Genomic DNA, 26,252 nt, shown 5'->3' on the forward strand with positions numbered 1-26,252 from the left:
CAACACAGTTTTAATTTGTATTTACACATTCCAGTATGTACAAACCTGCAAAGAACTCCCCTTCCATCTTCATACAGAGAGCAGACAATAAAGCCAGATGACAAACATGGTGCATATGTTCAGGTGTGGGCGACCCTGCCTGACATTCAAGTCAAGTTTGAATATAACACAGACACTGCAACAGCACCAAATACCTTCCTCCACTCCTGCCACACTTTGTCTCACAGATAACTTTGAACCCACTACTGTCACAGTCCTGAACTTTACCAGAGCTGTGTATAAAACCCCTAGAACTTCTTCAGAATCAAAGAAGCAGACGCTCGCAGCTTTCCCACTCCTTCCTGCCTTTCGAAGCCAAATGACTATTTAATTGAGAGCTTTAAAGAGCTTATGACTATGAGTCATTTTCTCACTAACACACATGGTACGGTTTGTAACTTTATAACTACCCTGAAACAGCCAGTGCTAAATTCCTCAGCAACTTACTTCCCTCTTCCTCTCTATGTCCCCCCTCCCCTCCCCCTCCCTAATTAGGCAGTCCCTCTCTTTCTCTTTCTTCCTCCTCCATCACTGAGTTTGCCTCCGAAGCGTCAGCAGGCCAGCCAATCACAAAAAAGAGGATGTGGCACTCACCCTCCCATGGCCACTCACCCTGTCCAACCAATGAGCTCAGAGATGGTGGGCAGGGTCGTGTTCTGGCCCTCCCTGCTTCTCTCTCCCTCTCACTGCCTCCTGCAGCTAGACTTGCTGTCTCACTCATGCTTCCTGGCTTCACTCACATGCTCAGAGAGGGAAGAGCTATAGAGAGTCTTAGCTGCACATGAAGAAGCTCTGTCTATTTTAAACCACACCGGATTGGACTCAGGATATTTGTATATCTCTTGCGGCGTGTGACAGATTGTATATACCAAGTACAGCCAGGGGCAGAGTTTGAGTTTCTTTGTTTTAGTTTTTTTATTTAGGATTTTTATCCATCTGACTTGAGGTGATCGTGTGTGTGACAGAGAAAGTGTGTTTGAGTCAGTCTGCATGTGTGTGTGATAGAGAAACAGGAGCAGGATGATTGCGGCCCAGCTACTAGCCTATTACTTCACTGAACTCAAGGATGATCAGGTCAAAAAGGTGAGTGATGTTCTTTACTTCTGCCTCCATTTTTTGACATTGTGATTGTGTGGATGAGAGAGACTGATGGGGAGACAAAGGAGAGGCTGAGAGGAGAGGAAAGGAGAGGAGAGGAGAGGACAGCATGTGCTGGTAGAGGTCAATGAGTTTACTCATACCGGCATCATCAGAACTTTGCTGTAAAGCTGGAGTTGTGCCGTAAAGTGTATATCAGGAAATCTTTGTTATAAGATACATCTCTTTCAGGAAATGATCAAAACGTGGAGCATGCCGGGAGAGAAGTGCGGTAGTCACCTCATGGCCACAAGGATTTGTTTTTATTGTAAGACATAAATCAGGCTGGCTTAGTGGGACGTGACAAACTGCACAGCGTAGTAAGATGTGTAGTCATGGCACATCAGTGTTGCCATGATGTAAGTTTTGGGAGGTGTGGCGAAGAAGAGAAATGAGGAAGTCAGAAGCAAAGATGAGCGGACAGATGAGCTGATGGAGGAGAAACTATAGAGCTTGACAAGAAAGAGCAAGAGTTATTTCAGGGGTCACCGGGTTTCCTTTATGTTCTCGTTAGAATGATACTTGAAACTTTAATTTCTCTCAGTCGAGCTCAACAGAGGACAAAGAGGAAAAAGAACTAAGCTGCTTTAATAAGTTAAAATATTCAGTAAATGTGCTGCCTGCCTTTCATTGTTTTATAGCAGCCTGTTAACAGCTGATCCTTTGACATGCTCATTGTGATTATAGTAAAACCAGGAATTTACTGTGTGTTTCGAGAGAAAAATCAACTAAGAAAGTGGCAGCAACACACATAGCGAAGATCCCTTATCTCCATATCTGCTTCTACCATATGTCCGTATGCTTTGGGTGCTGTCTAAAGTCTTCTGTAGCACTAATTGCTGTTTACCTAAAAGAATTAAAAGAGAACTAAAAGAGTCTTTTAGTAGGTTTTAAAGCATGATTGGATATGAAAAATTTCAAGGTGAAAGAGGGGAAGAGTGTCATGAGTTGAGCACCATGAATGTGTCTTTCATAGCTTCTCAGCTGAGCAGCCCACACCGTCAGTGTGACTGCTGGTGTAAAACTGACTGGACCAGTTTTAGTCGTCTGTAGAACTGTGTGTGTATGTGTGTGTGCTGAAGGAATTGATCTTATCCGCTCAGACAACACTGACAGTGTGAAGTACTTCCTGAGTAAATGTGTGATGAAATAATGTTGCCTGGCAACACACACAGTTCCATTCTGTAAAACTATCCCAGGTGGCCACCAGCGCTGTTAGACATTGGTTGCTGGTTGAATTAAGGTTGTGATGTAGGGCGACTAAATTCAGTGTCAGGACAACGTTTCATGCCAACATCGATTTGACACAGAATACTGACGACAGATGATGTTGATATTTTGTTGATTTCAAGTTGTGTTGTTAAGTTACCAAAATCCAGAGTCTTCCAAATGTACACAACGTGAAATTTTAACGTGAGACATTTAAAATATCGTCAATCAGATTTTCATTCCAACCTAAATTTAACCTCTGTACAAGGGGTCCAGTTGCTTTCTGACATCTCAATGACCTCCAGTGCAGGCAGGAATTGTAGTCCCATAAAGTAAAACTCAGTCAGAGGAAGTCTGTGACATCATAAATTTATTGCACCTTTTATAGAGAGCCTTTTAACTCTGTTTCCTATAGCCTGATATTTTTCATTGTTGGTGAACAATAACAACAAACTGCATTAGATATTCAACATGTCCAAGACTGCTGGACAGCAGCAGAACAACATGAGTCACGAGTAGTCAGGAAGGGCGGGCGATTACTAGAAAAGTTTCACATCCTTTATTCAGTGTATTTGAGCTGTTTCAGGCATGGTATAGGTTACCATCCCTTCAAACCACCTGGGCTGCTACCACTGTTGCACTGTTGAACAAACTGTGAACAAAAATGACTGCGAGGATGCTGCCTCTTATGATATGTAGAGCACTTTAATAATAGAGGATGAATAGGACTATAATAATGTTTGTTTATTTTAGTGCTGCTGCTGTTGTTGTTGTTGTTGTTGTTGTTAGTGTGATTATAATTGTCTCTTAATGTATCAGACAATCACTGTATGCTACATGATGACTTTCCAAAAGGACAACTAAATATCTATCTGTATTTGTCAGTATTAAATTCTTTTTCTACACCAGTGGAAATGTCTTAATTACATTTTGTTAAATTTGTATTTAATCCAAAGCCATGTCTCCACACGTGCTGTCAACATATGTTGCAGAGCCCCTTTAAGGTCGCTCCCTGATGATGTCATGTCATCACAAACTGCAGATTCTACATAAAATGCTGATCTTCTTCCTGTATAAGTGGAAAAAGTTCACAGCTGTCACGCTTCCGTCCTTCATTCCTCTGCCTGCCTGTCGCCACACTCTCAGTTCAGTTGAATTCAGCAGTCTTTATTCACTCGAGGCGATACACAGAGCTGCCATTACCAGGTGTGCCTCGTGTGCCAAAGTCAAATCAGTCTGTAAAGGTGAAATACATTTATCAGCAGCCAGGATCTGATGTAATACAACACATCTCCCTCCTTCTTTACTCCTGCTCTCTTCCTCTCCCTGCCTCCCTAAAATAGGCCAGCTTTGAGTCATGTGACCATAGGTGACAGGAGGAGAAGGCTTACACACAAATACACCCACACACACACACACTGCGCCAGGTGTGTAGCTATTGTGTATCTCTGCAAAGAGCAGGGCTTGTCTGGACCGAGACATCAGCCTCTCTTGTTGCGAAACATAGAGCTCAGGATTTAAGCAACCATGAGTGAAAGTGTGCAGATAATCTCATTACTAATGTATTTTCAGACAAACTGTGTGTAGCTGCAGCTGTCAAAGAGCTGCAATCAGCTGAGTGTGTCCTCACTTCATTCAGTCCACTGCAGTATCCTTGACTGTACTCTTTGACACACTGTGGGCTGTTAGCAGGCATCCAGAGCAGAGTGTGTTGAGGGGAAGGAGCAGGAGAGGGCAGCCAGTGTAGAGGACAGTATTTTTCCACATGGCAAGGCCGTGTGTGCACGACATCGTGCACACGTACATACACAATGGAGTCAGGTTTCAGTGCTTCCTCAAACCACCTCACGGTGACAAGGAGAACCACGCCATTGTTGAGGGGAGGAATGCAAACAGAGAGGCAAGAGAGAAGGAGAAAGAGGGGAAGAAAAGGGGTGGGAGGGAGTTTAGCTTAGCCTGAGGCACTGCCATAGAAAGCTGTGTGTCAGAGGTGTGTTTAAGGGAAAACATGGCCTTTACAGTTTCACGCATACAGACACACACCGCATAGGCCTCATGTGACCTTACTGGAAAATGTCACTTTGCTCAGCATCAGTGGAAAAACTGAAAACTCCTGTTTTGGTTAAAATACCCTAATAAATCTAATGAAGATGAATCATACTTGTTGTTCACAGTATTTGCTGTATTCATGTGAGGGGTGAGAATCCACAGCAGAGATCTGAGCTGTGATATCAGATGATGCCCTGCTTTAACAAAGTGCTTAGGCATGGTTTCTGTCTGCAGAATGCTGAGTCATAAATGCTAATTTCTTTCCTGCAGCAGGGACTGAATTTAATCTGAGTTCAGTGTGTTTCTCTTAGTCTGATGTAAAGAAATGTGGACAATGCCTGCATTTAATCCCCTTCTTTGTAACATAGCACGCCTGCTCATCCAGTAACACATTGTTATTCAAGTAGACTCTCCAAGGATGCATTCTCATTCAATTGGCTGATTAGAAATGCATTGAGAACCCAAGTTAGCTCAGTGTGTATATACTGTATATAAACTGGTTGGTTCATGTAGAATACAGTTATGTGACACTGGGATGTTCACATCATGTTGATTCATCTCAAGGCGAGGTGGTGAAAAGATCAGAATTTCTATTAAGAGTAATGAGTAGCAGCACTGGCAGGCAGCAGTGGTGTAGTAGCAGTTGGCATGAGCAGAATGGGTTGGCAGCTTAAATAAGTGTAACCTCAGTAGATCTGAGTACATCAGCTGACAGTTTGAGGGGTGCACATGACCTGCACTAAAGTAACTCGTGCTCATTCACAGACATAAATATCTGTTTTCAAGTTAATCACATTGGTGTGTACCACAGTGTCATGTAAAGTAGAATAAATCTCCACCCCCTCATATGCAATATAAACTTGTTAAATTTTATGGCTCTCAACAGGTATGCAAACACTCAGCTAATGATATGTGACATCACTTGAGGCAGTGTATTAGATTTTTATGCAGCTCCTTCTGGAGACACAAAAGGCTTCAAGCTTTTTCACATATAAAGTAGAACTCCGCATGAGCTGTTAACAGACTTAGATGTGTGAAAGAAAGTTTGGACTTTCACATCATTGGACAACTCAAGTTGCCAAATACAAGTTTTATTTTTAAAAGTTTTCTTTCAGTGATTATTAATATAATGTTGAGACATGATCTACTGTTTGACAGGCAAAGTTTGTCCTGTGGAGGTAAAAGGAAAAAGTGCTTTCCCTGATTGGTGTTAGGGTGTGGTTACTTTTGTCTCTAGCTGACCTGAGGCCTCATTTAGTGCGTTAACATGACATTAGAGAAAATTGATTTGTTGTGTTAGTTCGACTAAAATCAGACTTTTAAAATATATGATAACACGTTAGTCAGACTGAAATCATACTAAATTGAATTTCTCAAAGTTGGACTAACACACCCAGATAATGCAATCAGGAGTCGAATTACTCCTGCATGTATACAGTCAATCAAACCCAAACTGGCCAAGGCGCTTGGCGCATGTTCCACAGTTTCCGCCCCCGGCTTTGACCCAGAAGTCGAAAGCATTAAATGTGTAACAGAAGAAGAAGCTGGTAGTAATATGGTGACAGCCTTGTAAACTGTTGGCTAGTTGGTTTGTGTATGTTTCCATGACAACACATGGAGCCAACTATAAACAGGCAAGGGGCTGTTAGTCGTAAACTGCAGTAAAAATTGCAACTGAGATGCATATTTTGAATGCGCTATATACATGTGCAAAGAATGCTCCTAAAACCTGAATAGTATCGACATAACCCACATGTCTTACATGAAAAATGCTTAAATCGGAAAAAGGCCTAATTCAGGATGTACAAACAGACTACACTGTTTACATGACCTGTATCAAATTCAGAATATAGTCATATTTGGATTAATACTGTAATATTAGTGTGCATGTTAATGCTGTCAGTGTTTGTCCCTCACACACTTTAGCATTTAGCACATAGAGTTTAGAGAGAGCTGGATGAACTCAGTCACAAGGACCAGTCAAACAACACAGTGAGCTGTAGACTGCAAAGAGCTTCAGACTAGACTATTGATTCCCAATGGAATCACCAGTACTGGGAACCATTTCACATTACAGAGATGCATCACACATATCGATAAATGGAACTTTAACAAGATGCAATTTGAAGAGAAGTGCAAATGAGTCAGTACAGGATGTTGCCAAGTTTGGAGAAAGGCCAGAGCTTTCTTATCTACTCTGGATTCCTGCTCCTTATTCAGGCATAAGATTCTGTAGTGGTGAAGTTAAGTTGGGTGTGACTAGATAGATGGGTAGTTACACTCTGCTGTAAATTCCAATGGCTTTTATGGCAGTTAGGTGGGTATGCTGTAAACGGACGTTTGTGGGGTAGTAGCTCTTATTCAACTCTGCTTTCACTTCCTCAGATATGTCAGCTGACCCTGGGTCAAACAGAACACATGCAAATATATACATGTATACACACAAATACAACAGCATAAAATTGTGTGTTTGCGTTTCTAACCTGTTTGGTGCCTAAGGGGCGCAGTGTCAGGACAATAAGCAGGATGTTAGTTTACCAAGTTGACTTACAAATTCTGTGCTTGAAACAATCTTTTGTGTGTTTGACACTTTGTATTTGTCAACTCTATCCATCCAGTGTTTAACAAAACTGAAGTTGTTAAATTATTTGGTCAACCTGTTTGTTTACATATCTTGATATATGTAGATATTTCTGCAGAGTTCAGTTGTTGTCAAATAGTTCTTCTAAATACTAACATATTCTGAGTGTGTTTAGAGTGTGGTAGTAGCAGGTAGAAGGGGTAGTATTTGTGTGTAGGGAAAGTGAGAGCAGAGAGACATGTGGTTGTATTAGTGCATGACTGTAGTATAATTGAAATAACAGATGCTGAGGGTAAGCTGCAGCGTCATGAGGGGAGGGTGTCATCAAGCACCCACATGTCAGTGCTGTTTAAATGTCTCTTTTAACTGCCGACTAGACCTCAGGGTAAGACACAGCTGGGGGGGGGGGGTGTGTGTGTGGACCTGTTTGTGGTCCAGCAGGTTTACAGTCTAAATTTATTTTACTGAGCTTATGAAGGGGAAAGGTGACATTTAGTCAGCTGCCGGCTCCTGTATGACAGGGGTATGTGCTAATGAGCTTTCATCCCAGAAGCAGACTCCACATTTAGACAGAATATAGGGAATGTAACACCCACAGAGTAGTTAGCAGGTGGACAGTGCTCTTCTCATGTATGTGACCTAGCACACTCTGCGCCCGAGGAAAGCCAGGGGTAATAGAAAAATAAATAAAACAAAATAAAAATTAAATTAAAATTAAAATTAAAATTAAATGAATTAAATTGAATTGAATTAAATGTAGGGCGGCACGGTGGTGTGGTGGTTAGCACTCTTGCCTCACAGCAAGAGGGTTGCTGGTTCGATCCCGGGCGTGGGAGCCCTTCTGTGCGGAGTTTGCATGTTCTCCCCGTGTCAGCGTGGGTTCTCTCCGGGTACTCCAGCTTCCTCCCACAGTCCAAAGACATGCAGATTGGGGACTAGGTTAATTGATAACTCTAAATTGTCCATAGGTGTGAATGTGAGCGTGAATGGTTGTTTGTCTCTATGTGTCAGCCCTGCGATAGTCTGGCGACCTGTCCAGGGTGTACCCTGCCTCTCGCCCGATGTCAGCTGGGATAGCTCCAGCCCCCCCGCGACCCTCAAGAGGATGAAGCGGTTAGAAGATGAATGAATGAATGAATGAATTAAATGTATATCAAACAATGAGAGAATACTGTACAATGTAGCTTTCATTTTTTTTGTACCCTACTGCTCTGATCATGCACTCCACTCACCATTTCCCTCATCCTCAATGCTTTTTTTAATGTCCATAAAAGGGAAGACCCCCCCCCCCCCTTCCTTTAGTTAGCACCCAAGGCAACTGCCTATGTCACCTACAGGAAGATCCGCCACTTCTTGTTGACTCACAACTTTGTTTATACTATTCAAACATGAATTGTTGAACAGCATGTCATTACTCTTTGTCCACTTTAACATATGATCATTAAAGCCAAACTGACCCCTTAATATGGCAGACAAAGTCTTTTCACACTCTGTACCAACTCTTTTTTTAACTTGCTTAGACACCATTTTTTATTTCAATATGCATAATATCTGACATCAAATCCCAAATATGTACAATGAGGTAATTTTCTGCTGATTTTACCTTTCATATCAAAAACTATATTTGTCCTTTAGTGTCAGCACATATTGTCTCCAGTCTTGAGGAGAAGTTAACTTCACATTACTAGTTTAACTACAGTTTGTAATAGCTGGGTGTCAGTTTAAATATATTTAAATGTAAGCAGCTTTTTCTCTTGTTAAATACTTTGGGTCATGTAGTTAATGTAGTTAATTACAAACTACATATTCATCATATTCTCATGATATTTCTTGCCATACAGTATGATGCAACACCACAGCTCATTGGTCACAGTTGTCATGTGACAGTCACCTCCTATTTGACTCTGGTTTGCGACCACAACATCTGCCACTGAATACAAAGTATTTCACTAGAAGTTAAGCAATTTCCTGATTCCACCCACAAAACAGACCTTTTTTAAGGCATAAATTTTGACATGTGACTGTAGAAGAAGAAGCACAGATATATTAGATAGTGTGATATGAGATTTATTTTCTCTTACTTCACCCACAGCACTTTGATAGTTAATTCAGTAACTAGTAAGTTTATAGGTAAGAAATGAGACAGCTAAATTCCACTTTGGGGAAGGTCCTGGTCTTGTGCATGCTGGCCCACTGGATTAGCTGTCTGGCACACTTATTGTAACTGAGCCATCGTTAATGTCAGTCTCACCTGTGCTATTCCTACTATGACAAGCCAAAATGTTTGCCGTGAAAAAGGCCCATTGCTCCTTCTTCTCTCCTTAAAACACATCCTTACTTGGGCTGCCTAGGTGAAGATTGGCCTGCCATAGTCCCTAAATCAAACACGCCCACCCTGTCATCTCAGCTGTGGCAACATGAGATTCCAGACTCACATTGTGATCATATCCTGTAATATAGTTTGGATGTAGTTGAGTTAGTTTTTGAGAAGTTTAACTTTGACAAGCTGAAAATTTTGAGTAGAAAATATGTAGTTTAACTCCTTTTCAGTGATGAAGTAGCTAGGAGTTAGGTGAACTACAGTTTTAGTGTATTTTCCCCAACACTCATTTTCTCTACTCTAGCAGATGTGAAGTACATTCACACCCTAACTGACATTGTCCTGAACCTCTTACACCAGAGCTGTATAGGAAATACAGTTAATGTGTGACTTGTAAAACAGGAAGTCAGAACATTCCTTTCTGATGCCACTTACAATGAGTAGTACTAGTGAATTATCACACTGACGTCACAGTGCATACACGCATTGTGTATGACTCTTAAATCATGTGAGCACGTGTGTCTGATCTAGGCAGCAAAGTGTTTTGTATATTCCTCTGATTTTCTGGTAGTTATTTTTATGAAACTGATGATAATCCAGTTATGGGTTAATCCAGCTCTCTGTATTTTTAACATAAGAAGTCATTGTGAACATGACATTTAACCAGAGTAATGTGTCTGTACATTCTGTTCTTGGTGTGTAACACTTGTGAATAAAGTAGGTCTTTGCTGCATTAAAGAGTGTGATGCAACAATGGATTTCACCAGGATTGGTTAACATCCTGTTCCTGAAAGGCCAGACAGCTCAAGCTATTGTGTGCTGTATCTATGACACTTTACACAGCAGGCAGTTTCAACAGGCAGTCTGACTGGTCAAGTCATACAGTGCATGCTGATAATTGCTTCAAGGCACACCTAGCTGTGCTTTATCTGTGGATTTGGTACGACTGACGTCCTTATGGCAACCAGTCAGTTAGTGACTTTTTCCCCCTGTTAGTTATTTGTCAGACTTCTGTACTCATCATTGTCATACCCATAATAAAGTCACAAGGAACACCCTTCTGTGCAAACATGCCTTGATAACAGCTGTAAACGAGTGCCTATAGCCTACTTCCTGTTCTCACTGTGTCACGCTGATGATGCTGTACGTTTTCCTTAGATACTGACTGATAGGTGTAATCAAAGAACTGTCCAGAGTTTTATTCCATTATGTTGCAAGAAAGCAATATAATAATTTATTTTGTTTTGTGGCTCTGATTCATTTCTGGGTGAAGCAGAGTTGAGATCAGTCTGTTCATGAAGTGGGTTTTATACATGGATGACTAAAAACATTATGGGATGGTTAGTCATATTCACTGTTTCATCATGCTTACAGAATATTCTCTACCAATTCCAGTAAATCTCAGTTACTTCAGTCATAAACTAAAAGTGAACTCGCCGGGATGGACCCGGATGCACTCCGGATGGACATACCATTAAAGCTGTGTCCTTACTGCAGTGACCTGGGTTTCAGTCCGGTCCAGGGCCCTTTGCTGCATGTCCTCCTCTCCGTCCCCTTTCACATCTGTTTCTCACTAAATGCCCAAAAAATATCTTAAAAAAAAAGTGACTCAGCTAGTGTCAGAGGACAGTGGTGTGTGTATTGAAGCTTTATATTAATACTATTGTGGTGGTTACAGATTGATGACAAGAAGTTAAGATTACAAAAGATTAATGTATTTTTTTGGTCTGATGTTTACTTTCAGATCGATAAGTACCTGTACTCCATGCGTTTCTCTGATGAGACGTTAAAGGAAATCACGCAGCGTTTTCGGAGGGAGCTGGCCCAAGGACTGGGGAGGGACACTAACCCCACTGCTGTGCTGAAGATGCTGCCAACGTTCGTGCGGTCAATTCCTGATGGCTCAGGTTAGTACCTTTGAACTCATATTTTTACCATTGTTGGATGATCTGAACCCCATCGACACTTTATAGCACGAAATCAGTATCAAAGCCAGTTTGCTGTTTTTACGACTTCATAAATGAATGACAGCAAAGGTCAGGCTGCACAGTGCTTGCGTGCTCTTTTATGTTTTCTTTTTAAGTGACTATCTCAAAGATTTCAGTCCTGGTTGATTTGGAAACAGCTGTAGTTACTGGTGGTAACAGGAAATGCAGTTTAATACCATAGGTCACAGAGTTCTGGGGGCAGCAAAACCAAGTATTACTGTTTTCATAAGGAAGTCAGACAATAATTGGCCTTTGTCCATCATTCTGTAAGCAGTTATGATCTGATTTTACACTGTGCATGACATGACTCTGCAGAAACCAGAGCACAGTGAAAGAAGTTGGTTACATCCAGGCGGCAACCCCCAGGGCTGAAAAATGATGCTGAAGTGCCAAAAGCAGTTCCTCAAATGGCCACGTGAGGCTGGCTCCCAGAATGAGTCTGTCACCATTCACCCCCATGTTAAAATGCCCAACATCACAGCAGAAATAAACACCTTTACAGCCTAGTACAAAAACTGTTTTGTCTTCTGTAGCTAATTGCAACATTGATGATGACTGTTCAGGGGATAAATTTTTACATAATCCTCCTATGCACATTTTATTAAGGCTCACAGACTGTATTGCTGCAGTCTGTGAGTCAGATCCACGCCTCGCTCCTCCACAGCTCCAACCTGTCTTCCAAATATACTCACTTCTGGCTCCAAAATAACAAGATGGCTACGGCTGAAATGCCAAACTCGAGTCTTCAAAATGGGAGTCCACAAATCAATGGGTGACCTCATGGTAGCTACTTCCATTATTTTGTACAGTCTGTGGTTTGCCAGTTAAATGCTTTTAAAGTGGAGCTGCAGCAGAAAGAAATGTTCAGTGTGCATTAGCAGTAACTTAATACACCCCACACCCCGTTCATAATACTGCAAATATATATATAAATATGGCAATACTTTCATCAGTGGGCCGTAGACTCAGTCACCATTGTGTTACGTCATTCAGCAATAGATTGTGACTTAACAGAAAATTTACTGAAATAAAAATCTCTGAGATAATTACTTGAATTCCATCAATCTGCTCAGGACTGCAGATGAAAATTAGTCTGTGTGGCTAAACTGGCACATTTACACACTGCACTCAAATACTCATGTTAATTAACGTGCATTGCTCCTTCTCCTTCTTCTGTTTTATCCAAATAATAAAGATATTGACACAACAGGGACAGTAAAAACTATTTTGCCACCACTGAGGTCTGGGTAGAGGTACATTCAAAATATTTTACTATGCCCAATATTAAACTGAGCCGTGTAGTCACTAGGAAAGTGTATTGCATGAACGAGAGAGGAACAGATTGTACACATTTTTTCATAGTTGCTGTGCTCTGGCTCTGCTTTCAGAAGACAGGAAAATACCTGCGGTACCAAGTCATTCCCATTTGTGAAAAGTGTCCAAAGACCTGATTTATGCTTGTCTGATCTTGTGAACGAGATGGAAACGCAGGGCAAACAAACATGCAAGCTTTGTACACACAGTTCTGGTGCGCTTACTAAAACAGTGTTCTTAAAGGTGTGTTCAGTCAACAGTGCTAACCACCACAGTGTAGAGAGATTAGATTAGATCAGCAGAAACACTTCTAAGAGTTGATGATAACAAATAAAGCTCTTGAACAATGCAATCCAGGAAGACAAAACCATGCTGATGGTTAATGATGTTATGCAGCGCAGTGTTGTCTTGTAGGAAATGGGTGACAGAGAGTAGCATACTGCAGTTTTCACTCATCATCTGGTGCATTAATCTAACCTGAACTCAAAAGGCAAAACTACTGTCTCCTGCTACAGTGCTCTTAGACATTGTCCTGTCTCTCTACCTGTCATTATGTCATTGTCTGCTGCATGCTGACTAATCCTAATTTACTGTGGCTACTGCACCCTTGTAACTCGGAATGTGAATGTGAGTTTAAAATTAGTCCATATCTTGTACATGCTGTACTTAAGGAGGACAGCGTATGTCCACTTAAACTGAGAGACGTGTTTTATTACCTTAGTCAGCTGAATATTAATGGAGGCAAAGCTGTCTCTTTCTCTTTCTCTAAAAGAAATATATCATCCATAAAGTGACCATTTGTATATCAATAAATCATGCCGTGTCACCTTGATCTGGTGGAGAAAACTTTGTTTTTCTACACATGCCTGCATGAAAAGCAGCAAACATGTTGAGCTATTGATTGATTGGGCACCACGTCTAACAGCAGCAGAACTATATTGACACATCCATCTACAAACTCTCTCCAAACACATGCATATTCACTAAAACTTTACTATTTATCAACCGTAATCGCAGCTGTCCTGTTATTCACAGACACTAATGCAGCCATGTTTTGCTTCACTGGTTGCCTCTGCTGCATTTACATTCCTTTCAGATAAATTATCAGTCTGTCCTGACCTTGCATTCTGATCTGCACAAAAAGTTGTGGCATGAGATGGTAATAATGTGAAATTACACTGCCGGGTAAAAGTAAACCTTTGTACATTTTTTATCACTGTCTACAACCGTCATTACAATTCACAGTTTTAAAGAGGCATGTAAAGATTGACTGTTAGTAAATTAGCTGACATACGAATCAGTGGTCTCTCTACTCTGTCTGAACTCTGTCTGCTGCAGCAGCACCAATAATTTTTGTGATGTGTTGGATATCTTGTTGCTGCTTTCTAAATGGGCATTTTAGGCGGTTCGATTTGTTTGTACTGGATCAGAGAGGAATCATAGCTGGAAGGAAACACAGTAGTAAGAATGAAACAGACTGCATGTCAGTGAGGGGGCACTTCCTGCTTTATTACCTCCTATCAAAGGTCAGTAAAATCTCTTAGTCTGGTCTCTAATGAGTTATGAAAAGCAGTAAATAGCAGTTATTATAATCACAAAGCTCTGAACCAGTTATGTCCCCAATTCAGACAGAGAGAATAAACTAGAACCACTGTTTACTGCCAAGTAACCATGGACTGAATTTATTTTTCAGAAGTTCCCAGGATTCAATTAATAACAGGTCACAGACACCATCAACAGCAACGCAAGCCTGTTCTCATTCCCAGGGTGTCAAATACTAAGGCTTTGTCCCAGCCCTTGGCGTGTGATATCGATGCCAAAGACACTTTTTCACATCTTTATGCGATGGACGGGGCTTTCAAGTCACTCCAATGTGAACACATCTGTGGCAGTACTTGACACTGAGAGCAACTGGCATGGTTTAAAGAGCGAGAATTCTACCTAGGGCGAGAAGGAGACAAAACCTGACTTTCATCCAGGAGACCACTGTTGTAATACCAGAGTTAATGTCCCATGTGAAACCAAAGGTCTTTACGTATCAACTTATTTTAACCCAAATCATGATCTTTTTTATGAAGCTTACCAGATAGTTTTGTTGTCTAACCCTGACTGTTATTGCTTCTCAAAAGAAACCATGTGTAACAAGGTGTTTAAGCTGTGCATCACATAGTTTCGCTGAAAGCTAGCCTGTGCATTGCTATAAGGTGCTAAGGGGCATGTCAGGTAGGGCTGCAACTAACAATTATTTTCATTGTCGACTAATCTGTCGATTATTTCTCCGAATCATTTTATCGAAAAAATGTCTTGAAATGTTGAAAAATGTCGGTCTGTCTCTCCCAAACCCCAAAATTATGTCATCTAATGTCTTGTTCCGTACTCATGCCAAAGGGTTTTAGTTCACTGTCATGGGAGTGTGTAAAGCTGCCAATATTTGAACGTAAGAAGCTGCAGTAAGAGTATTTTGGGGTACTTTTATAGTACTTTTCTATGAAAAATGACTCAAACTGATTAGTCAACTACAAAAATAGTCACCGATTATTTTGATAGTCGATTAGTCATCGATTAGTCGACTAATCGTTGCAGCCCTAATGTCAAGATGTCTCTATTTGGGGACTGAGAATGAGTGCACACTTTCTACACAGTAGGTGTTTCCTTCTGCCACCACAACATTTGCAAACATTTCACACTGGCATCCATTTATTTATTAGACAAAATAACTGCTTCTAATGTTTAAGGCACAATGGTGAGCTGAGAAATTATCACTGCTTAAACAGAATTTTCAGTTTCAGTAAAAGAAAACAATATTTGATTGCCTTATGAAGCATCATTTCTAATAAGCTCTTAACTGGTGGTATTGTAATCATAAAGGCTCTGGTAGGGTTAGGTAATCATTAACCAATAACCATACAGGAAGTTCGTCTTGCAGAAAAGATTGAAGCAAACCCACAAGGAAGACACCAGACACACACATATGAAGACACACACAGTGTATAGATACAGTGTAAACCTTACTTTCTGTGTATTTACTCACCGTATTCGAAGGAGCTGATAGATGACAGCTTTAGCCCAAAGACAAGACATCACTTCTATCTGAAACAGCTTCATGTTGCTTATAGACGCTGCATTGTCTGACATTAATTCACTGTAGACCAATACTGAGACTGGCCGAAGGGAGACGCTCTGTTAATTCATGGCTTCCTTTCGAGTTATGTCCCAGTCCAGAGCTGTGTAATTAGATGTTTGTTCTTCAGTAATGTCAACAACTCTTTCCTTATGTAACTAACTGCAAATTGACATTTCTCCCCCCTGTCTCTTTCCTTGTTACTCTCCTCCTGTTCCTCCATCATCTCCCCACCTCTTCTGTCTCAATAGAGAAGGGAGACTTCATTGCATTGGATCTGGGAGGCAGCAACTTCAGGATCCTCCGCGTCAAAGTGAGCCATGAGAAGAAACAGACCGTTCAGATGGAGAGTCAGATCTATGACACACCAGAGGACATCATTCATGGCACTGGAACTAAAGTAGGTTATACGGAAATACAGGCACACACACACACACACACACACACAGTTGCATCAGCTCGTCCTGAACCAACCTCTCCACCTCTGTTCCAGCTGTTTGACCATGTGGCAGAGTGTCTCGGGGACTTCATGGAAAAACAGAACATCAAAGACAAGAAGCTCCCAGTTGGATTTACCTTCTCCTTCCCCTGCCAGCAGAGCAAACTAGATGAGGTGAAACTAAATTAAAAATGGATCAATCAATCAATGCAGATGTTGATGCCGCTGACGTCTGTGTAACACACGACACATTTCATGTATTATCTTTTATTCAAATATTTGAGGATTACCTTGCAACAATTTGTTGCCACAGTTGCTATGGAGACCTGTTACCCAGTAACACATGTTCCAGGCTCTGTCCAACAAAACGGCCTACGTACATATAGCATCAAATATGTCTCTGTCCTTTAACACTGTCCTCTCTCTGTTTGTTTCCAGGGCGTTCTGATAACATGGACAAAGCGTTTCAAAGCCAGCGGAGTGGAGGGAATGGACGTCGTCACGCTGCTCAACAAAGCTATTAAAAAACGAGGAGTGAGTCATTGTCTGCAGTCTAACGTTATCAACTTATTTGTTTCAATGTATTTGATTCCATTCAAACTGGGATGCAAAATGGCACGGATGAAAGCAAACCATACTTACCTATGTGTGTTTTATTTCTCTGTAGGATTATAATGCTGACATCATGGCAGTAGTGAATGACACTGTTGGAACTATGATGACCTGTGGTTTCGATGACCAGCGCTGTGAAGTCGGCATCATCATCGGTACTACAGCAACGTGCATCTGAATAGTCAAAAGAAGCAGAATAGTAACGAGATTGAACTGTACTGATGTGTATTTCTCTGTGTTTAGGTACGGGTACCAATGCTTGCTACATGGAGGAGCTGCGTCACATTGACCTGGTGGAGGGAGACGAGGGTAGGATGTGTGTGAACACTGAGTGGGGAGCTTTCGGAGACGACGGCAGGCTGGAAGACATCAGGACGGAGTTTGACAGAGAGATAGACCGAGGCTCTCTCAACCCCGGCAAACAGCTGTACGTCATACCAAAACTATTACAGACTTGTTGTTTATCCCTGAGATAATGTGAATGAGTGAATCACAGAATCAGCTGATGGTTAACTGTCTGTTACTGTACTCAACCAACTGTTGTTCATGTTTATTCATTTATAATGAAACAAAAAATACATACATTTTTCAGTAGTGATTAAAAACTTCGGGAATAGCAGTGATGTACTTCTAAACATGCTGTTTTATCTTTAGATGAATGAAGATGAGTTATGACGTTTTGCTTTAAGATCTAAGTTACCCTGCGTGCTTGTTGTTTACACAAACTGTCACACAAGTCCTGCACTCTGTTAATATGACCAGCAGGCAGCTCCTTGTTGGCTCTTGGCCCTTGTTTTTTTTCCCACATGGGAGGCAAAGTCTGCTTCTCCAAAAATGTGAGATTCTTATAGCCTCACCATGAGAAGAGCAGTGTCTGAATTAGCACATTAAAGGAGCAGTTCACCCATAAAATGATCATTTGGATATCAACTACTCACCCCTGCTACGTTGAATTGAACATCTGTTTACAAGCTCTCACACAAGCCAACTTGTGCAGTATTATCCAAGTTTCATTTATCCAGTAGTGTGCTCAGTCAGTACCTCCCAAACACAAAAGTGCATACAATTAGCATGCCTGGGCAAGCATGTGTTAAAACTCTGCTGTGAGAATATATGTGTTTAAAGTGTTTAGTATAGTGATAGTAAAGTTTTGGTGAAGGTGGTTGTGTTCAGCTGCTAAAAATACAACTAGTGGCATCTTTAGTTGTAAGAGAACATCTGTCTTCTGTTCAGGATATTTAACTAGAGGCTTTCCTCATTTTCTCTTCCACTGTGTCGCAGATTTGAGAAGATGGTCAGTGGTATGTACCTGGGGGAGCTGGTTCGTCTCATCCTGGTGAAGATGGCCAGAGAAGGTCTGCTGTTTGAGGGAAGGATCACTCCTGAGCTGCTCACTAAGGGGAAGTTTGAGACCAAACACATCTCAGCCATAGAGAAGTAAGTCGCATTTAGAGTCATTAGAGTTTGGATTTTTATTAAATTTCGTTTTGAATTTTTGTTTTCAATTCAGTTTACTTGTAGTGAGTGCCCAGAGTGGGGTTGCCTGTTTCAGTTTAGTTTTTATTGTTAAAAAATGTTTAGTTTTAGTTTGGTTTTTGTTAGTTTCAGTATTAGTTTTAGTCATTAAGATTTTTTCTTTGCCTCTGTCTTTGTTGTTTAGGAGTAAGGAGGGTTTGACCAAAGCCAAAGAGATTCTAACCAGACTTGGTGTGGAGCCCTCGACCGACGACTGCATCGCTGTGCAGCATGTGGGTATTGTTGCTGAAACAGCACTTGAATCTTGTGAATCCCTCTTTTCAGAGATGTCACTTAAATTAGGGGAAGCAACACATAGCCAAAATATATCCAAGTATTTGATGTATCTAAAGGAAATAGGAAGAACAAAATTAGATTTATGCTGCCATACATTTATGCCCACATGTCTAAGATCAAAGCTGTCGTATCTGATAAGAGTTTACATAGAATATAAAGTTTGATCATCTTATTCTGCAGTTTATTAAGTTCAGATCTGCTTCTTGACGAATTTCTCTCCTCCTTCCTCCCTCAGGTTTGTACCATTGTGTCTTTCCGCTCTGCCAACCTGATCGCTGCCACCCTGGCAGGCATCCTGCTGAGGCTAAAGGAGAACAAAGGCGTGACACGACTCCGAACCACCGTAGGCATCGATGGATCTCTGTACAAGATGCACCCACAGTGAGTGACATTAACATTAGAGATATGTTTATTTTACATGCTGTCAGCAGTTAAATGTGATATTATACATCTCAGTGCCCCTCACCTTTTCACAACGATCATTACGGACTGCTCTTGGGTGTCACTCCATTAGGTCTGACTTGTTATTTATCAGTGTTCAGCATATACTGTCAAAGTTAAGCTCTTGACTCTCTCAATGTATTTCAGATATGCTCGTCGTCTTCACAAGACAGTCCGCCGTTTGGTCCCGGACACTGATGTTCGATTCCTGTTATCAGAGAGCGGCAGTGGAAAAGGAGCAGCCATGGTGACAGCTGTGGCCTACCGACTCGCAGAGCACTCACGACAAATTGCAGAAACACTGTCCGAATTCCGTCTGACGACCGAACAACTGCTGGAGGTGAGGACAGAGATACTGTAGTGTGTGTGTGTGTGTGTGTGTGTGTGTGTCTGCATCATTCACCGTGTGTCACTGTACTATTTAAGATGTTCTTATTGTCTCCAGGTAAAGAAGCGAATGAGGGAAGAGATCCAAAATGGCCTTTCAAAGAGCACACAGGACACTGCTACTGTCAAAATGCTGCCAACCTTTGTGAAGAGCACTCCTGATGGTTCAGGTGAGACACACACACACACACACACACACACACACACTCACACACTCAGATGTATACAAACATATTCAAGCTGGCAACTTGTTCCTGCATGTGTGTGTGTGTCTGATGGAACGAGAGATCAGCTGAGGTCAATACATAACATTAGTTACTTTTCTTTGCAACTTAATAACAATAACAACAACAGGGGGTGAACTAAAGTGCAGTTGCGTATTAAGCATATGAGTGATTTGGACAGTGTATCTCCAAAATGCAGAATGTGGATTTTCACATTGACTTCCTCTATTCTTCAGTAGGTATGTGTGTGTGTGTGTGTGTGTGTTTGACATTGTTCCTGACTTATTCGTTTATTTATTTATCTGTCTGTCTCGTTATCCAGAGCATGGTGATTTCCTGGCTTTGGATTTAGGAGGAACCAACTTCAGAGTTCTGCTGGTTAAGATTCGTTCTGGCAAGCGGAGAACGGTGGAGATGCACAACAAGATCTACGCTATTCCTCTAGAAGTGATGCAGGGCACAGGAGAGGAGGTGAGATCCATCAGTCTGTGTTAGACTGACTGAAGTGATGCAGATAATGCATTCGAGTAAAAGCCAGAAGGGCGGTTGAGACTGTTTGAACTTGGTACTGTAGAGATCAGTGTAGGTCAGAGGTCGGGGATGTGACGCTCAGAGGTAAGAGGATAGGAAGACAAAGGGAAGTAGGTCGATAGGTAAGAGGTGGACAGAAATAGAGATTGATGATTTGTTGAGATTAGAATTGAGTTGACCGTAGATTTAAACTTTGAACTCTTGTGCACCAGCTGGAGCTAATCCTGTCTGTCACCTTTTGCCTTTTCATCTTCACTCTCACTCCTCCGTGTGTCTCTCTTCCTCCTGAGGTACACAGGACAAGAAAGTTAGAATAGAAATGACACAATTGTATTACAATTTTACAGGTTATTTCACTTTTTTCTTGAGGCCCAGCATATCTCTGCCTAACATCGACATGAGCAGAGGTCTAGTTAGCCAGAGTGAGTGGGTGTGCAGGGCCTCTTTAAAGTGTTATGTGACTGTGGATGCAGCCTTGTAATTTACATATTTTACAGCTTTCATTATACAGAACTGTTATATAATTTGACTGGTCTGCAGGCAGTACAGACCTGTGACAGGGAAAGGTGTTATCTGTTGATGTGTGTCACATATTTAACCAGGAGAATTAATTCAAATTTCCAGCAATGGTCTGGAAAAGTAGTTTAGTTCTCACACAGACACAGTGCTGAATGACAACTAAATTACACTAAATCACATACAGTAGGTGGAGAAAGTGCTTCTCCACTGCTCAGTATTGATTAAGCCTTCCAAGTAGGTCCCTCTCAAGCCTATTTTGCAAACTTCTTGTCACACACTCTAAAGGTTATGTCACAACAGAAATTTTGTTCTGGGCGACTAATGGAAAACACATGTTATGAGGTCACTGACTGAGGTGTGGCTGGAGAAACAACATGCTTGACTTAAATTGATGTATTGTGAAATAGTTTGAGTCCACTACATGAGGACACAATATGTACTGAAATGTTTGGTGAATACTGAACAGTTTTGGACGCAGACCAGGCCTCATATGACTGGCCACAATTTTCTAGCTAATGTGAGGATTTAATTGCCTATATGACATCAGCGTCCCTGGTGCTAATTGGCTAATCGTTAGCCCTCCCCTGGGGTGCTCATTGGTTGTTTTTATTTTAAATGAGAAATCGCTGTTTTATGTCACAATGCCAGAGCAGAATTGGTCACGTTGAACTCAGTGGAATGGGCTGATTCAAAGGTCTCGGACCCAGGCGTAGGATTTTAACCACTCTTTTAATGTGTTCTATAAAATCCATTGTGTGCCTTTTTAAAGATATACTAGGCAAGATTTTCATAATAATATAGATTCACATAGAAGTACTCCCTCTCAATCATCATTCATGACCCACTAGGAGTGTGTGGTGGTGTACTCTTTCCCAGAGACTCTGCCCTCTGCCTGTATTTTCGTATTTTCTGTGTGCAGGACGTTTATGGGCATGAACCCGCACAGCACTCACTTGAGGTCAAGGCTGTTAGAAAAGGTAGCAGCTAGGTTCCAGACTATAAGCAGCAGGCATGCAGGAGAGCGCTAAGAAAAAACAAATATAGCGAGGCAAACTGCCAAAGGAGTGAATCTGGGACTGGCTTTTACTTTCACTTTGGCTGGCGGACATCGACAAACCTGCATGGTGAACCGTTAAAGCCCAGATGGATTACATTGTGTACTGTCTGTGGTCAGTTACTTTTGTTAATACTAATCTGGCCAGTAAGAAATATTGGAGGTTGTGAGGAAAACTAGTTACTGGAGGCTCAAAATGGAGCAAAATATGTCAAATCTTTTTTAATATTATTACTGTAGTTTCACATGTTGTCATATCTTTCTTCTTCCAGTTGTTTGATCACATTGTGCAGTGTATCAGTGACTTCCTGGACTACATGGGCATGAAGAATGCTCGTCTTCCTCTGGGCTTCACCTTCTCATTCCCCTGCCGCCAGACCAGCCTGGACGCTGTGAGTGTTCTCCCTCTCTGATATAAAATGAACTGTGTCTGACTTCCCCAGAGACTCTTACATCTTAAAAACACACATATTACTAGCGATAGAGGAAACCCCAAATTTATCCAAAATAACAACTTTTGATAACAATGTTTCATGAGCCCCAAGAAAAGTTTTCTAAGCTCCGAGCAGGCCATTAAATCCTTGTATGCTCTGCAAGATGTGACAGTTTTCCCTTGTGTGTGTGTGTGTGTGAAGGGCATCCTGGTGACATGGACCAAGGGATTCAAGGCGACAGACTGTGAAGGAGAGGATGTAGTGGGTCTGCTGAGGGAGGCCATTAAGAGGAGAGAGGTAGGATATGAGGAGCAGCATCATTCAATCTGTGTGCAAAAATGTAGACTGCGACGTTGCATCACATTATGTGTTTGTTCTTTAGGAGTTTGACCTGGATGTAGTGGCAGTAGTGAACGACACAGTGGGAACCATGATGACCTGTGCGTACGAAGAACCCACCTGTGAGATTGGACTCATCGCTGGTTAGTTTACCTTTATATGGACTCTTTTTGAAATATATATTCAGTTGATTTGTTCTCTGTCCATCTAATTAATGAGTGTGATTACAGGCACTGGCAGTAACGCATGTTACATGGAGGAGATGAGGAACATCGAGATGATAGAAGGAGATGAAGGACAGATGTGTGTCAACATGGAGTGGGGGGCTTTCGGAGACAATGGATGCCTTGATGACATTAGGACGGAGTACGACCGCGCTGTGGACGACTTCTCCCTCAATCCAGGCAAACAAAGGTTAACATCCCCCTCATAAACACGCACGCACACACACACACACACACACACACACACACACACACACACACACACACACACACACACACACACACACACACACACACACACACATATTACGTGCACATTATTCAAATCAGAAACACCTAGGATAAATTAACACTTTTTTTCTTGGACTCATGTCCTTAGAAATGACTTTCAGTATGTGTGGATGCATCTGTATGTCTCTTCATGTGCATGTTTGGTTTTTGCACGTGTTTTACAGATATGAGAAAATGTGCAGCGGCATGTATCTCGGCGAGATTGTGCGAAACATCCTGATAGATATGACCAAGAGAGGATTCCTGTTCAGAGGACAGATCTCTGAAACACTGAAGACCAGAGGCATCTTTGAAACAAAGTTCCTCTCACAGATAGAGAGGTAAGATAATTAGCACTTTTTTGTGTCTGCTCGAGGAGGTGAAAAGTAATCTAGACTTTTGTGTCTCATTTTGTCAAGCTGTGAAAGTGACAACATCAGTCCCGGTAGATTGCACTTCATTAGCAGTTTATTTCCCTTCTGCTGACAAGTCAGTTTTTATGTCTCTTTCTCTCTCCAGTGACAGATTGGCTTTGCTGCAAGTGAGATCCATCCTGCAACACTTAGGGCTGGACAGCACCTGTGATGACAGTATCATAGTCAAAGAGGTAATGTATAGCGAGATACAAATGTGTGCACATAAGAGACTAGTATATAAAAATTTGTTTTTAAGATAAAAAAAAAAGAAATCAGCATACAAGCATGTTCAGTGTAATGCTCAACCCTTGATGAGACATCCAGTCTCCAGACATCTAGTAGTAGTCAGCACAAACTCTTGACCCTTATTGCACCTTAGTTGAATCGTCACCTCTCTAAAACACAAACACAACAAAAACTGAACATTATGACCTTCATGAAAGTCGGATTTATTTCAGGACTGTTGTATTGAACCACAGCACCTTTAGCTAGGTATAGGAGCCATTTTAATATGCCCATGTTCCAAGGTCACTTCCAGGTTCCTTTTTTTTTTTTGAAGACCCAAAGTACTGACATGAGGTAGGGAAAAATTACAACAAGGTTTATTTGGGATTAAAAATGGCAGATAAGCCTTTTTAAATGACCTCTCTCCAATTCCACGACCAACTTGATGTCCTTATCCTATAATCTCTCACATATTACACACTATAACACTGCGTAACATGGTCCAAAACTGCCTATGATCCAAACCTATGCAGTCATGTCATTGTCTTTTTAACACCATGCTGTACCAGTCTTTTTTTGTCATGTGCAATAGCAGTGAGGCAGGGTATGGGACAGTGGGTTTTTGTCTGATTTCAATAAACAAAATTTTGGCTTTTAGGATATTAAAACCTCTTAAAACCCACTGGGAGCCCACCACCAACTAGTCTGAGCAGAATGTGTGTCCATTTCTCCATTATTTATATTCCTTTCGTCCGTAAGCATTCACCGATCAAAGGAATAGCCACAGTTTTTTGTAGAAATTGTGAATAAAGTCATGTGGAGGCCATTGCTAACTGTAAGCTAACTTATTTCGTCGGACAACAGGGCTACTGACATAAACAGTAGTTTCTTGTCTTCCTTCACAGTGTGGTCGGATTTGCTTTGAAGATACAGACTTACAACACTGCCGTCTTCTTTAGTCACAATTTAAAAAAAACTTTGCGACTAAAGTCCCAAATGCACGAGCCAGGTGACGCCCATAATGCGTACAGAACAGTCTTACTGCATCATGCCTGGCGTAAATAACTTACACCTGTATTCTTACACTGAAATAACAGTAACATAACTTAAGCATACTACTATGCACTTTTCAAAATTTACAGAAACTGTTGTGTAATTGTAAATAATACCACAACCCATGTAATATGTCATACCAACACAGACACTTTTACCAAATATAAATATGTGCGTAAGTTTCTTTTATTATACTAGGTGTACCTGATAAATGACAACTGAGTGTGAATAGTTGAATCTGAGCCCCACAATATGTTGTTATCACACTTGTCTTGTGAAAGATGCAGGCATCTGTGACTGTACAAGAGCTGACAGAATCAGACGTGTTAGGTTATATTTATTTTCACTGTTTGTGGAGTGATATGATGTTGTTTGATATCTCTGGCTCAGCAAAGCGTGGCGAATACAGTCTGCCAAGTGTTGCAATAATGATAATGGTTCTCATTGTTATGCAGGTATGTGGTGTGGTGTCCCATCGTGCAGCTCAGATATGCGGGGCAGGAATGGCGGCTGTGGTTGATAAGATCAGAGAGAACAGAGGCATGGAACATCTGGACATCACTGTTGGAGTGGACGGGACGCTCTACAAACTACATCCACAGTGAGTCAGATTTATCATAACTATTCACTGTCTACTCAGGTGCCTACAAAACAAAGATAGGATGACCAGGCCATTTCTTCATGTGGTATACTGACAGGTTTTTAAAGGGCTTGTTGATGTTCCAGTACATCTAATTACAGCTTTACCTTATTCATATGACAACAGTATTTGCCATCCCTGGGGTGGGACTCACTCTGCACAAGAGAAGCAAATGCAGACAAAGGCAGGTTCAACCAGTTGTAGACCAGTTGTGGCTTCAGGCCATTATAGCTCAGCAAATTTGTGTTTACTCCTTTTTAAAATCCTGTCCTGGCAGTTTTCTCTCTCAGGCACCTCATGATTCATGTAACATGTGTCAGTGTTGTTCTTGTTGAGTCTCCCAAAGCATTTGGCAGAAAATCACTCCTGCTGGTGTCAGCTGTTGTGGCTACCTGCTTGTCTAAATCTAAAAAGAGAAACCGCAGTATCAAAGGAAGGAATCTGGCTGTATCTCACTGGGTTTGTTTTCTCTACGGCTATATATTGTTGTATTTTGCCAAGTGATAACGGGATGGGTATTAATATACACCAAGACTCTGTGCAGCCCCTGTTATATCTTGCTTGTGCATTTATGTTTGCCATCTTCATACTTCATGCGCGTAGAGAAAAAGTTCTAATCTCAGATGCTGATCACATGCACTGGTCTGATGTGCTAATTTAATGTCATGTCAGTTAATGTAACAACGAGTAAATGTAAATGTTCAGAAACTGATTATCCAGTAAGTGCTAATGTGCTAATGGCATGTAGTGTGTCTCGTATTATTGGGTGCAGATCATGAGTCATGATTACTTTATGAACTAATTATGTATGAGATGTGTTGACAGTTGCTCAACACAATAGAGATACCTGTGGTTAAATAAAATCTCTTAGTCC

The 26,252-nt window shown here is 41.3% G+C and overlaps 1 protein-coding gene across 1 annotated transcript in view; it reads left to right on the forward strand.

Annotated features, from left to right (window-relative positions):
- Positions 1-745: 745 nt before the first annotated feature.
- Positions 746-26,252, forward strand: part of LOC125881861 (hexokinase-1) — a 28,889-nt gene continuing 3,382 nt past the window's right edge. The window contains exons 1-20 of the mRNA XM_049565266.1: positions 746-1,122; positions 11,080-11,242; positions 16,010-16,158; positions 16,252-16,371; positions 16,636-16,731; positions 16,865-16,964; positions 17,053-17,236; positions 18,091-18,246; positions 18,470-18,557; positions 18,857-19,002; positions 19,210-19,402; positions 19,508-19,619; positions 19,996-20,144; positions 22,050-22,169; positions 22,413-22,508; positions 22,594-22,693; positions 22,781-22,964; positions 23,230-23,385; positions 23,564-23,651; positions 25,194-25,339. Of these exons, the coding sequence (XP_049421223.1) occupies positions 1,060-1,122; positions 11,080-11,242; positions 16,010-16,158; positions 16,252-16,371; positions 16,636-16,731; positions 16,865-16,964; positions 17,053-17,236; positions 18,091-18,246; positions 18,470-18,557; positions 18,857-19,002; positions 19,210-19,402; positions 19,508-19,619; positions 19,996-20,144; positions 22,050-22,169; positions 22,413-22,508; positions 22,594-22,693; positions 22,781-22,964; positions 23,230-23,385; positions 23,564-23,651; positions 25,194-25,339 (2,609 nt within the window). The 5' untranslated portion in view covers positions 746-1,059. The remainder of the gene's footprint in view (positions 1,123-11,079; positions 11,243-16,009; positions 16,159-16,251; positions 16,372-16,635; positions 16,732-16,864; positions 16,965-17,052; positions 17,237-18,090; positions 18,247-18,469; positions 18,558-18,856; positions 19,003-19,209; positions 19,403-19,507; positions 19,620-19,995; positions 20,145-22,049; positions 22,170-22,412; positions 22,509-22,593; positions 22,694-22,780; positions 22,965-23,229; positions 23,386-23,563; positions 23,652-25,193; positions 25,340-26,252) is intronic.

The sequence above is a fragment of the Epinephelus fuscoguttatus genome, linkage group LG2 (assembly GCF_011397635.1).
Source record: "Epinephelus fuscoguttatus linkage group LG2, E.fuscoguttatus.final_Chr_v1".
NCBI lineage: Eukaryota > Metazoa > Chordata > Actinopteri > Perciformes > Serranidae > Epinephelus > Epinephelus fuscoguttatus.